At 48.6% G+C, this 13,814-nt stretch overlaps 2 protein-coding genes across 4 annotated transcripts in view; both read right to left on the reverse strand.

Annotated features, from left to right (window-relative positions):
- The window catches only part of camkk1a (calcium/calmodulin-dependent protein kinase kinase 1, alpha a), a 34,558-nt gene extending 29,875 nt beyond the window's left edge, over positions 1–4,683 (reverse strand). For both annotated transcript variants that reach the window (XM_084698178.1, XM_084698177.1), the window contains exon 1: positions 4,277–4,683. The gene's annotated coding sequence lies outside the window, so the exon portion shown is untranslated. The remainder of the gene's footprint in view (positions 1–4,276) is intronic.
- Positions 4,684–6,978: 2,295 nt separating this feature from the next.
- The window catches only part of atp2a3 (ATPase sarcoplasmic/endoplasmic reticulum Ca2+ transporting 3), a 35,241-nt gene continuing 28,405 nt past the window's right edge, over positions 6,979–13,814 (reverse strand). The window contains exons 14-21 of one of the 2 annotated variants that reach the window (XM_084697850.1): positions 13,363–13,698; positions 12,464–12,684; positions 12,175–12,377; positions 11,933–12,018; positions 11,036–11,169; positions 10,254–10,371; positions 10,058–10,175; positions 6,979–9,718 (exon numbers count right to left, since the gene is read on the reverse strand). In XM_084697850.1, coding sequence (XP_084553976.1) covers positions 9,675–9,718; positions 10,058–10,175; positions 10,254–10,371; positions 11,036–11,169; positions 11,933–12,018; positions 12,175–12,377; positions 12,464–12,684; positions 13,363–13,698 — 1,260 coding nt within the window. In that variant the 3' untranslated portion in view covers positions 6,979–9,674. Of the gene's footprint in view, positions 9,719–10,057; positions 10,372–11,035; positions 11,170–11,932; positions 12,019–12,174; positions 12,378–12,463; positions 12,685–13,362; positions 13,699–13,814 lie in introns of both variants that reach the window. The other variant, XM_084697849.1, reaches the window with a different exon arrangement.

Here is a 13,814-nt window from a genome sequence, read left to right on the forward strand (position 1 = left end):
GTGTGTGCATGTGTGTGCACCGCCAATACGTGCTTGGTAGGATTCACAAATCAGACTGCCTTGGATTGGTTGTTTATGACTTATAATTAGTCATAGGGTGCACCCAAGGTATTAAGAAAGTCCAAATATTAGTTAGTTCACACACAAACACACACACTCAGTCCCTGCTACCCTTGCCTAACCTAAATACAGACCCAATAACAAGCATGATTCCAAGTAGGCCATCAACAGAACAACACCATCTGTGACTCTGAATCGTTTGTTTTGACAGATTGCAGGCCTATCTATTCGTTCTGGTCAGCAGTGGTTCAGGGAGAATTTTGGTGGACTGGTGCACATGCTTTCATCTGAGTAAATTGAAAGTGAAGCAACACCGACTGCTCATAATGACATACAGCGTCTCTCACAAGTCTCAAATGAAAAAGATCTGCACAATAACTCAGCTGTCCAACCATGGAAGGAAAGATTTAAATTGAAATAGATAATTATATTTTGACCGCTTCTAGGAAGCCCCCGTCGTCTCACGTAGACCCAGTGGGCTGAAGCTACAGCTACAGAAGGAGATTGAGCACAGAGGGATGGGGGACAGTTCCGGAAGCCAAACTCTCCCAGAAAGACCGACTCCAGACTGAGCAGAGGGACAGAGACACAGTACAGCCATCTGCCCACTCAGCCAGACGCTCACCTGCCATGGAAACAACAACATTCGATGACTCGGTGGACTTGCTGGGGGAAGCAGGAACTCATGTGCGACATGACCAGTCATGGATCGAAAACCGAGCCAGATCCAAAAGAAAAGAAAAAAAGTCTGTTCAACGCTAGATGAGTAAGAGCAGGTCTTCTCGTCTTTGGGCTTTCTGTGGTGCTTAAACAAGCTCATCCGTGTTGCCATTGACCTTCCATCCCCAATCACAATCTCTACCTGCCACTACTCCTATCACTGGACAAACACTGTCGGGACAATAAAAAAAAGGACGAGAGCCATGGTCTTCATCCAATACCTTGTTTGACAATGCCTTGCAAACATTTACAGTAAACCTATGAGTGTTGGGCCGATAAAGATTTGAAAACCTAAGTGGCTCGTGGCAGATAATTTCACTGTGAAGTCAAATGGTATGGTACTTAGGGAGCCAGTTAAAGAACAAATCATAAAAGACACAAAATATAAAAGCATGATAAAAAGATGTCAGTGCCCTTTAAACTAGTCCCCAGGCTTAACTCTATTTGTACCTGAACTTTCATTTGATTCCACTGGCAGTATTCATTTCCTCTACCCGCACAAATCATAGCCTTATTTCTCCTGAGTTTCGGGATTGAGGAACTTGTACTGTAGCAACGTGAATAGAAATCCATTTGCTTGTGAACCACTTCCTCAAGCTGAACAATGATCCTTCTTCTGTGGAGCAGACAGAGAGACAGAGGGATGGGGGGGGTAGACAGGAAGATTACTGAGGTTGACTCACAGTCCCGGGCGCCCCCAAAGTCATAGTTGTGCTTTTATTAATAAAAAAGGCCTTTCATCCGTAGACGCAAGCATGGTGCGGTGCGAACTAAGAAGGACCGCGATCTCCATCTACCCGAGTGCTGTACCACAGCCAGAGGAAGAGAGGGTCATATTTTGAGACACACAAATATACAGACACCTTGCATGCACCACGGCACGCACGCACATAGAATAATTCATAGCAGCAGATCATCTCGGAGCCGAGAGCGCTCCAAGAGAGAGAAGAGAGAGACAGGCTCTGTGGGAGACCGGAACAAAGACAGGATCAGTGGATTTTCATGAGGCTCACTTCCCCCCACAGCCCTTACACAGAGGCATAGCACAGCCCTTAAACAGAGGCAGTCTCAGACAGAAGCACAGTGTTAGACAGACAGGACAATCAGAGACAGAGGCACAACCCATACTGTACAGCTAACACACCAAACAATGGACACCACACAGACCCCAGCCACACAGCTTTCCAGAGCTTTCCAGAACAGAAACCTCACCATCCTAAAAAGACTGTTAGCCTGCTGAGTGAAGCATCAATCAGAAGTGTTCTCCACTCCGTCCCTGCCTTTGTTTGGCCTCCACGCTACAGCGGCCAACACACACAAGCGCACAAGCACGTGAATGGAAAGTCAAGTCGAGAATCAAAGCTTAGCATCACCCTTTCTTTCTTTAATAGCTTATGCATAGGACGTTTCTTTCAGATCCATTTGACCTCAAGCCCAGTTTATACAAGTGAGGTTTACTTTGTGGGTTGATCCTCATGTAAAACACGGCCCTGTAGCCATTGGTTGTGTTGCTACATAAACATACCTGCCGCTTCCAGGAATCCCAGCTCAGATTCCAGGGAAATTGTCGACTGAGACACTAACAAGGCCATTCTTTTTGAAACAACAGGGCCATAAAAGACTCCAGCACATCAATTAAGAGTGCGGTGTAGCTTGGATACGTGACGGCGGCTCTCTGCAAGATGCGGTTGGTTCTTCAATCGAACATCAAGAGTTTGTCGCCCCAAGATGGAGGAGTCTTTGGTTGGACCGCTTGTGGCTCTACCTCTCTCCCCACTCCCACTGAGCTCTTTGCCTTCAATCTAACGAAAGAAAGCTGGTATTGAAAATGATATCGCTGTCAGCCTCTCTGGCTCCTCTGTCAGATCCTTGTTCCGTCCTGCCATTTCAGAACATCAATAATTAACAGCAGGCCCTTGTTCAAACAAAAGAAGGTGGTGATGACATTGGCTCTGTGGTCGGTCGACTAGAAGTTCTGACGCAGATGGGAACAGAAAGATAGGAGAGCCCCTACGGTGTCTGGCGGCCTATCGATGAGCAGCGCGAAGCAGGGGAAGCTGTACTAGAGAGACACAACTCCGAATAAAAGGAGCCATTTAAACTAGCCCATGCTGATTTCCTTTCTTGGTTAGACAAGAAGTTTGTGAGCTGAAGGGCCACCGTGTGGGTGGAGAGCACACAGAAGGTAAGACTATATAGCAGATCGTCTGTGGTCAGGGCACTGAGCTACTTCCTGTTCATAAGTGCTCTTCATCAGAGAGGAAGGAGACCCTGTCTTTCTTGTCCCCCGAACAAGATGGATTGCTACCACACCAGACCTGACCACACACACAGATTACTCATCTCCTCAGCCTCCCCCCTGTATGACTAGAGAGGCCCAGAGGTGTCAAAATGGCTTCCACCGATGCAGGCTAGTCGCACTTGGTGTGATTACCATGACATTGTAAAGTGTTAAAGTGTTACACGGTGAGAGCTGCCAGCCAGTCAGAAGGAAAAAGAGAAGCAGAAGTGACACAAGTGTAGCAACCAAAAACTAAATGAACACAGTTTCCGCAAAGCATCTTTGAGAAATGACAAACTCACTGGCCTAACCAGTCAGACAGCTCTAAATACATAATCGAAACTAATTGCCCCATTGTATGCTAATCAAAATGTATAGTGCATAAAGCACAACAAGTGAGATGTTTACAGAGACCACTTGAAGTGCTGCACTGTAAGCAGTTAAACCACAATACGTGTTGCAGCAGTAACACAAGCATGGCTTCTCGAGCCACAAAGGCTGAACCACCACTACCAGGGGTTATAACGGTCTACACTGTGCTGAGTGAGGCCTCATAGAAATGTGCATGATGAATTAAACACATTTTTCATCAAGCACAATAACTCAACTGTCACTTTTTGCAAGGTGCCAAAAGATCTCAAAACGGAGAGCTAAAAATGTACATTGTGGTATGTATTTGGATGTCATGCAGGCTATGCAGTAGTCCTATATAGTGATCAACCACCAGTTATTAATAAACAAGTCAAATAATCTATTATAGTAGTCTTGAACATTCAATGTTATTTTTTTCTCTGGGGGATCAAACTGAACGTATGATGAACAAAACCATGACTCCAACAATGCTATTATCACGCCCATTTACAACTACATGATGTAATTATGAATACGACAATATTTTATTTGTTTTAGATTATGTTAGCCCACAAGACTATGTATCTCTCACTCTTTTCTCCGTGTGTGTACACTACTGTGTATTCGACGTTAGTGTGTGCGTGTCAAAATTTGACTTAGCAAACAATACAAGGTAAAGACAACAATATTGTCTGAACAGCCTAGCGTAAATTTTGAGCGATCACAGATCACAGCGCGTATGAACGTGCAAATATTTTTTGGCCATGTGTTGAAAACGTTGTCAATCTGTTCAAATATTGACAAAAATATAAAATGTTTGTCAACACAATTCTAGTGTGCCATATGCCCGAAAGTTTCACTCACCGAATGAGGGGTCCTGACTGGTTTGGAAGCCGGGAGCTCCTGCAGCCAGATTGATGTCCCGCTTGGAAATACAGCAATAGTGAACAGCACAGAGCCTCCGTATCTGTCAAATGTCTTAAGCCGAATGGTACAACAACAGTAACCATCGGAAAAAAACGTTTAAGAAAACCATCAAAAACACGCCCGCATTATTCCCAAACACGCCTCCTTTCTTGGCGATCTATTGTAAGATCTACGCTGAATCACACCCTCTCTTCCGCATTGGTGTAACATTAGACAGCGTTTTCACTCCCTTTCACTCTGGACACTACAGATAATGTTAATAATTACTGTAAATACAAATAAGTTTTGAGCATATTAGGTTTTTTTTTTTACGGTGGGCTATGTTCATATAGTTCGCTTAGCATATTAACTATACCCTACGCAGACCTACAAAACCAACTTTTATGATTCGTCAAATATTTATCTGTAGTCACGTTGGGTCCTAAAATCCGTCAAATTACCGTAGCCGACAATGACTGCCTCAACGACAGTATTTTCTCCTCTACTCCACCCTTTATTCGATTCGATACCCCTCCGTTCAACAGTATTGTAGGCCTACTGATATATATTTTTTGCATCATGTTTTTAATTTACGGCATATCTCTGAATGGGCGTAAAATACAGATTTCTTACAATATTATTAGATAGGCTTCAGAAAAAGCGTTGTGATTCATTCATTTCTGTTCGAGGTATATAGAGGGACTGTCGTAAAAGCTACCTTTCCGTCTAAGCCTTTTAGTCAGGTTCACTCCCGTTTCTCGCTGAACAGCCTTGAATACGAGAGTATTGAATGCATGTGGTCATTTCCTCAGCAGAACTTTCTCTGCCACTGTCACTGCCATGACGTAGGTTCATAGGGAGTTCATTCAGCCTTGGCAACAGCTCCAGCCTCACAGCACAACACACATGTACCACGGGATTAAGAATGACCTGTCTGTCTCCCCCACCCACACACCCTCGGGGCTGCTGGGTCACTTTCATCCCCTCTCGCCTAGGAGCAGTTTTCCAGATCTGTGTCCTCGGCCGTCCATGGCCTGTCACAGCTCCCGCACGGCACAGTGGGATAGGACACAGCCTTTTGTTACTCTCACATGAGTCAGCACCGGTGGCATTTAACACATCTTCTTATGCACCGTGACAGGCTCAAGCCAGGAGGGTTGGCCCAGACTCAGCAGGAACATGGTCGGGTAACAACGCTTTGGCCTCTCCCTCCATAGTGTGTCAATTCATCTCAGAGAAGACGCCAGTGAAGGCTTTGTCCAGTCTACCTGAGGGTGTTGTGATGGTACTGCACAATAGCAAGGACACAGGCAGCCGTGTGTGAGTGTAATCTCTGACGCTGGTCCCCTCGCAACCTGATGACGCGGCGATACACCATTGCAAACATCTGCAATGCCCTCCTGTCGTAACGTACAGTACACGTGGACCATTTTATCTAGGGGTCTCGGCCAAACGACAGATCTCAGGCCACACAAACAATGGGGGAGGAGGAGGGGGAGGGGGGAGGGGGGAGGAGCATGCTCCATTCATCCAGGAGTGAGTCAACAGCTCCATGCTGCTATCCAGGGTGTGTGCCAGGGCCTCGGGAGGACAATCAGGCAGCTGGTTTCCTGGAGCTCTGGGTGGAACAGATGACCTGACACTGATACCGATCCACCGTCTCCCCAGCCCCAGGACACCCCCTGGGCTCTGGGAATGGCCCCAGGGTGAGTGTATGTGTGTGGGGGGGGAGTCATCTCTTTGAGTGAGGCGTGCGTGGTGTTATTCATCTTGACTGTGCATCGTTTGGGTTCAGCAAACATACACCTTAGCACACATACATAGATATTAGTAGGATATAAAATGCATACTAGACACAATGTTGCAGTGTCCCCTTTCCATCCCCATATCTTACTTTCTATAAAGGCAGTGACTGTTTAGACCACAGAGATGGTGGATGGTGGAAGAACCCACAGCACTCCAACTTTGAGTGTTTCTAAGGCTACAAACTGGGGGGACGAGCTGTTGCCATGGAGAAAGGAATCACACAGCATCCGACGCATAACAATTGCATCAAGTGAGCCCACAAAGTGATGTAATAGGGTTTTCACACAAAGCCTGAACAGGTAACCCGAGGCCATGAAACTGTAGGTCCTGTTGAAGTGGGATTGAAGAGAGCAGCCCCTCCCCTCCGCAGAGGAGCTGGAGAGAAAAACCACCACGCGTCCCTCTGGCGAGCGTTCAAGAGCATCCTTAAGCCCGTCCTTGTCATGACATGGTATGTTACTCGAGCACACGTGTTTGACTAAGAGCTAATGCTGTCCCTGACTGGACCACAGTGCAGTGGTGCTGTGTATAATCTGAGACACAGTTGAGCTCAGGTGCTGCTGACTCACCATCAGCGGGAGGGCTCGATCACCATGCCTCATGCCGGCTCACTGCACAGGCCTCAACTTGGCCATTTCACATTTTAATGATCTTTCTTCGTTCCGTACAGCGTTTCCATGGCCGTCTGGTGTAAAGTGGAGGCTTTTGAATGGAAAAGGCTTCCTCTTTTTGAAATGATATGTTATCGCCATCTACTGGCAAATGATAAACAATACACTTTTCAACTCAGGCAATTTGCAACTGTCCAAAGTTTTATTTTTCAAAAAGAAAAAAATGAGAGCACAAACTATGAGTAAATAACAAGATAAATAATCTTTATTCCATGTCTTTTTCATATATAAAATCATGTGTCCACAATTAATTTCATCAAGGCAATACAGAGTATCCGTTATCTGATTGGGTGGATTCAGGCTCCAGAGACCCACGTGTGTTTGCTATAGGGCAAAACAGGAGAAAGAGTGGTCCAATGACAACAGTGGATCTCAGGATTGATCCCCTCCCCTTACTGACTGATGACACACATAGGTGGTTACTACAGCAGACAAAGCCAGGAAACTAGACTGGCTTTCTGACTAGAGCAGCAGACTGAGGGTCAGGGGAGCCTGCAGCCACACCAAGCCCTTCAACATACACGCATAAGACTTCATTACCCAGGATTCACCACTGGTCATTGCTCTGTGTAAACCAGACACACATTCTGAAACCAGATTACTTTCACTGAAATTATCTTTATTACTCATTACCATAACCTTAATTTTTTTACACATTATATTCTTTCCCTAAAGTAAAAGACACAGATAACAACAACCGTAAAAACAAACATTGACAATGAATAAACAACTTGACTAGTCTACAAAAAAACCAAAAAACAAAAAAAAGATCCTTAGATAACATGTGCTCAAAGAAAAAAAATTAATGGTTTCTTGCAGCTCTCTGGCTGTTGGTAAGTAGGTTTTGTTGATGCGAGTTATCAAAAAAATTAAATATTACATACTGTTTAGGCTGTTAATTACAGTAACAAGGTTCCATGCAATCTTCTCCTTTTCTGTACAGAGTTCAAGGATTCAGTAGTAAGTAACAAGGCGGTACAAACCTACACTGCCTGCCTGCCTGCCTGCCCAGGGGCTTGAGTGCTAGCATGCTTGGTTGCCACCATGGGCTAGAGCTGAGATAGGTTGAGAGGCAAAAAAGGGGCCTTTGAGCCCAATGCCACTGCAGGCCTGGACTGAACTTCCACCCTGCCCAGTGACACAACATCCTGGTTTCCAAATCTTTTTCTCCAAATCAAGTTGAGTAGTACAAAACAACAAGAGACAGCTTGTTGCTTAGTATCAGACTCAATATCTTACTTTTATCATCTCTTTCAGGATGTAAGCCTAGAGTTTTCATATCTGGTGTTGTGTGCCGTCTGACTGGCTGTCTGCTCCAGCCTAGGCCTGGTGGCAGAGGGCTTTAGGACGAGACACTGGGGCGTGCTCCCCCGGAACCAACCCATCGCAGGTCCACAGCAACCCTACAGACAAGAGCTAAAGAAACGATCCAAACCTCCGGGGTTCATTCAGTCAAACACATTATTATTAGTCTTAAAATGAGCCTAAAACAACACCCACGTGAACCTGGAGCTAAAGGCTAAAGCACTGGCGGTAGCAGGGGGAGGAGAGGGCAGCTCAGGGACCGGGGCTGGGACGGCCGACACTCAACACGAACGACGTCATCCAAGAGAACGGGAGATGACCTCGCCATACAGTTTTAAAAGGTTGGAAAGAGAAGAGAAGCCTCAGGATTCAAGAGGCGAGACGGTCCAAGGGAGAAAAGCCTGATTTTCATAAATACATTCATATGTGACCACTGTCCCAAGAGCTACGTGCACCATATTTGGAGCACTAAATATTGATCATTGATATTGATTAGAGTATGCAGATGTTAATTAATAACTAGGGGGGGGGGGTGTGCACTTGTTTACCATTTGGTTTGGGTCTCTGTGAGCTGCCCCCTATGTCCTCCTCGATAAGAGCTATAGAAAGCAGCCAAGCAGCATTGAGCTATTCACACATTCAAGGGGAGAGACTCCTCCACACAGACTCCAGGGTGCTATGAGTCAGAGCCCAGAACCACAGCTGCCTCCTTGGGAGGAAAGGAGAGAGAGATGGAGGGAGAGAGGAGGAGATAAAGAAAGAAAGAAAGAAAGAAAGAGAGAAAGAAAGAAAGAAAGAAAGAGAGAAAGAGAGAGAGAGAGAGAGAGAGAGAGAGAGGAGGGAATGCCAAACTTATCGGTGTACCAAACAGCAGGCAGAGAGAAGAGAGGGACAGAAGAAACCCAAGGAGAAAGATAAAGAAAGCTGCTCTCGGTGGAGACGGGACACGTTGTGCTGGGGTGACAGAAGTTTCCAGAGCCCCACAGCCCTCCTCGTGGCAGGGTAGATGCCAGGCTCTCTGGTCTTCTCCAGGGCGTGTCCCACTGCCTCCACCCTTCCCTCACTCACACAGCCACTCTCCTCAACCTCCCCTTCACTGTTCTCTCTCTCTTTTCCACCCCAGTTATTGCACCACTACGTACTGTACAGAGTAAAAAGCAAATGAGCGAGAGAAAAAAAAACAACAAAAAAAAACAAAACAAGAATTCGGTGTGTTTCGCAGTTGTTTCAGGCTGCGCTCGCCCTGTCACGTACACACAGACACACACGCTCGCCGTCTCGCTCGTTCACCCAACACGCTTACACGCTCACACACACACACACACATATTGACACACACACACACACACACAACATGCTCTGGCATACGCACCAACGCACTCGTTTGTGTCATGCCCTGTTCATCTCTAGTGGTTGTCGGACATGCAGGAGTCGGGATTGGTGGAGGCAGAGAGGGTTCTATCTTAAAAAAGGAGGAGAGGCGCGTGTATCTGTGCTATGCAGGCGGTGTGGCGGCGGGTGGGCGGGGCAGGATGTGATGCGGCGTGGTGGCGGGTGGGGAGGGAGGAGTCTTCTTAGTTCAGCTGCCGTCTCTTCCTGTACTTCTTCTCTTCTTCCCCTGTCGGGGTTCAAAGGTCACATTTGGTCAGTAAACATGACAAACTAGGGTTTAAAGGTGACAGTTGGTCAGTAAACATGACAAACTAATTCTTTGGACCAGTGCAGGAAACTTTAAAAGTCAAAAGGAAGAAAAGGAGGAATAAATAGTACCTTTTTATAGAAGGCAAGAGGAGAGAGTGTTTAGGCTACACAAGGAATGCAGGAAAGAGGAAGGAAAGAGAGGGAGAAGGACAGGGATCAGTGGGAAGTCTTCTGGAAGGAATTACTCATTGAAGTTAGTCAAGTGAATGTGAACCCTGAGAAACTGCTGTTCTGAACCGTGAGGCTCTCCTCCTACCTTCTAAGTGGTTCCTGGAGATGTACTTGAGGGCCTCATCCAGCAGGATGACTGGAATGGAGATCTTTAGCACCACCATCCACTGGTAGAAGTGAAGAGGAGTCACCTGGAAGATGAGCTGCAGAGGGGCGAGAGAGAGAGGGAGTGCATGAGAGAGACCGAGAGAGAGAGAGACAGAGGAGAGAACCGTACTCACAGGAAGCGGCTCCACGTGGAGGATGAGGAAGTGGAGGGAGAGGGAGAGGACGATGGCTCCCAGAAGCCAGATGTTTACCCAGGGAGGCATCCGGATCAGGGACTGGTTCTCAGACAGACTGGGGAGGGGAAAGGTCAAAGTTCAACATGTACAGTAGCACTAACAGCAGACAAAAACGTGTGCTGATGATTTAGTGTATAGTGCTGACAAAACACTGACGATTGAAAGCTGAATATGGCTGCAAATAAAGTAAGCTAAATCAAATTAAGAGAAAGTTAACTACGTCAAGAAAGAATCTTCCTCAGCCAGTAACTAGATTATATAAGGATACGTCCACATTTAGAGTTTGGTAAAGCTCTAATTAAATCCAAACAACGAGCTTCCTCAGCAAATGTAAATACTGTCTGGCTTGGCTTGAGATAAAACCCACTTTCTGCTTGTTCATCTGCCAAACGAGCTCTGCTCCCTCAAACTCCTGCTCTGGTGGGGTTCCCTGGTCATGAGACCCAGCTGCTCTCAGTGGAGCTCCAGTGACAGGCTAGCTCCATGAGAAACCAGGCAAGACCTGAGGACAGTTTCCCTCCCTCCTCCTCTTTCCTCTCTTTCCCCCCAAATAACAGAAAAACATGCCCGGATCTCAGAGTAGATGACTGCATTACTAGCCAGTGATAACAGACCCACAGTGCCAACACAAGATTTGAGCAAGTGTCTATTTACGTTGTGGAGCTGTCTCATGAAGGAACACTCTCACGTATTTGAGCCAATTGGTGTTGGCAGCCTACCTGTTGAGAGCATTGAACATCTCTATGGTGACCAGCACGGACAGGGCCATGGTGGTGGGGTAGCGCGACTCAAACACCTCACAGTCGATCCCCTGGAACATGGGGTTCTCCTCTGTACACTGCATGAAGTGTCTCTGTGAGGGGGGGGGGAGAGGGGGAGAGAGAAGGGAAGGTCAGTAGGCCTCGCAACGGAGCAGTCTGGGCCAGGAGGAGACAGGAGAGGGGGGAGAGAGACAGCAGGCCTCATAGTGGGTCATCCGAGCCAGGAGACAGGACAGCAGTAGCGCTCAGGGGACGATAATGACAGCAGCAGACAGGAGGGAAGGAACAGTGACGTTCAGTTGGATTCAGTTTGGATTCCGTCCAAATCCATTCAAAACGAACGGAGCACTGTCTGAGAGTCACAAAGCTCATTAAAGGATGTAGATGAGCCCGGCGGATCAGGTTGATGACCTGGCCAGAAAGGGACCATTGTGTGCCAGCGTGTGTGTGTGTGTGTGTGTGCGTGTGTGTGTCCCCTCGGCCCGGCGTGACCGGGTTCGACGGCGTGCAGATGTGACCGAGGAGCAGCTGGAGAGGCTTGGACGCTGTCCATCGCTCTCTGACCTCCTCCTCTCTCCTGTCACGCTAAGGCCTCCCTCACTGCCCATCTCTAGATCTGTCTGTGTCTATTCATGGCAGGTCAGGGGTCAACAGACGATGGGCAATGACAGTAACTCATCACGTGAGCTGATCCCCCCCCCCCTGCCTCGGAGAAGTCGAACATCGAAAACAAACACTGGAGGATTGGATTTCCGTTCTTATTTTATCGTCACATCGAAAATGGAGAATACATATGAACAAAAAAAGGGGATTGTGGGATTGAGAACGCAGTATTTGGTGGTCTCCTGTACTCACCAGCTGGTAGAAGGACACATGAGGGCCTGCGTCGTCAAAGAGATACCACCAGGTGGCAGCACCCACGGTGCCCAGGCCAACATACCCTAGACAGGAACACAGTCACGCAATAATGGGTTTCTGCTTGAACAAGGAATAGATAAGCCTAGCTCGTGAAGACTATCTAAACATGTCCAAAGGAAAGGGTTTTCCGTGTCACAGTTTAGATCTGGTCGTCTGGTCCCTGGAGCAGCCAGCCTCACCTCCGATGGCCAGGTATCTGAAGAAGAGCCAGCCGGAGATGAGGGGCTCCTTGGGGTTGCGGGGGGGCTTATCCATGATGTCCAGGTCGGGGGGATTGAAGCCCAGGGCGGTGGCGGGGAGGCCGTCCGTCACCAGGTTTACCCACAGCAGCTGGACTGGGATCAGAGCCTCCGGCAGACCCAAAATGGCCGTCAGGAAGATGCTGTGGATCCAAGAGGAAATGCTAGTCACTGTGCCCGTGGTTTTGTGTGTATCTGTATGCGTGTGCTGGTGTGTCCGTCTCCTCACCAGACCACCTCTCCCACGTTGGAGGAGATGAGGTAGCGGATGAACTGCTTCATGTTGTTGTAGATGGCCCTGCCCTCCTCCACCGCCGCCACGATGGTGGAGAAGTTGTCGTCGGACAGCACCATCTCAGACGCAGACTTGGCCACGGCCGTGCCCGAGCCCATGGCGATGCCGATCTCGGCTTTCTTCAGGGCGGGCGCATCGTTCACGCCATCACCCGTCTGAGTGAGGGGGGAGAGGAGGAGATGGAGGGGATGGAGAAAGATAAGCCACAGCCTCATGATGCTCAGAGAAGATCGTCCACCAAATATAATGCAATCAGTCAGCCTCATGTGTGCAGATTGACTGCATGAATGCAACATTGTTTCCAAGACCCTTATTTGAGTCCAGCTGTAATGAAATTGACAAGGATTCCAGCCCGTAGTCTAACTCTTTCTGATTGCGATATCAGGTTCAAACCAGACAGAGACTTCACTTTCACACATCATTCTGCTCCGAGCGTCAGCCCCCCCCCCCGGGCTCCCCCCCATCAGTCTGTCAGACAGGAGGAAGTGAAGCGGGACCCCAGTTGACAGCTCTGAAAGCTACTTTTGAGAGAATGGCCTCATTCAGCCCGTAAGTCACCACGGGTACAAGCTCACTGAGTCACTATAAATCAGTCTAGGATGAGGCAGGGAGGAGAGGGGCTGTGGAGGATGAGGCAGGGAGGAGAGAGGCTGTGGAGGATGAGGCAGGGAGGAGAGAGGCTGTGGAGGATGAGGCAGGGAGGAGAGAGGCTGTGGAGGATAAAGCAGGGAGGAGAGAGGCTGTGGAGGATGAAGGGGATGAGGTGCCTTCGGGGGGGGGGGGGGGGGGTGTTTGAAGCAGGCGAGAGGCACCCGCTTAACCCCTCTGCTCACCATGGCCGTGATCTCGTCGAAGGACTGCAGGAAGCCCACAATCTTGGACTTGTGGGCGGGCTCCACGCGGGCGAAGCAGCGGGCCCGCTTGACGGCGTCCCTCTGGTCCTCGGGCGGCAGGTCGTCAAACTCGCGGCCTGTGTAGGCCTTCCCCGTCACGTCCTCGTCCTCGTCGAAGATGCCGATGCGGCGGCAGATGGCCACGGCCGTGCCCTTGTTGTCCCCGGTGATCATGATGACGCGGATGCCCGCCTCGGCGCAAAGCTGGATTGCCCCTATCACCTCCTTCCTGGGCGGGTCCAGCATGCCCACACAGCCCACGAACGTCAGGCCAGTCTGCAGGGGCGGGGGGGGGGGGGGGAGATGGAGAGAGGAGAGGCGGGAAAGAGAAGGAGGGTGGAGATAAATAAAGAGAGGAGGAGAGAGAAGAAGGGAGTGGGAGAGAGAGAGTT

The sequence above is a fragment of the Hypomesus nipponensis genome, chromosome 5 (genome assembly GCF_054491055.1).
Source record: "Hypomesus nipponensis isolate SF chromosome 5, ASM5449105v1, whole genome shotgun sequence".
Taxonomy (NCBI): Eukaryota; Metazoa; Chordata; class Actinopteri; order Osmeriformes; family Osmeridae; genus Hypomesus; species Hypomesus nipponensis.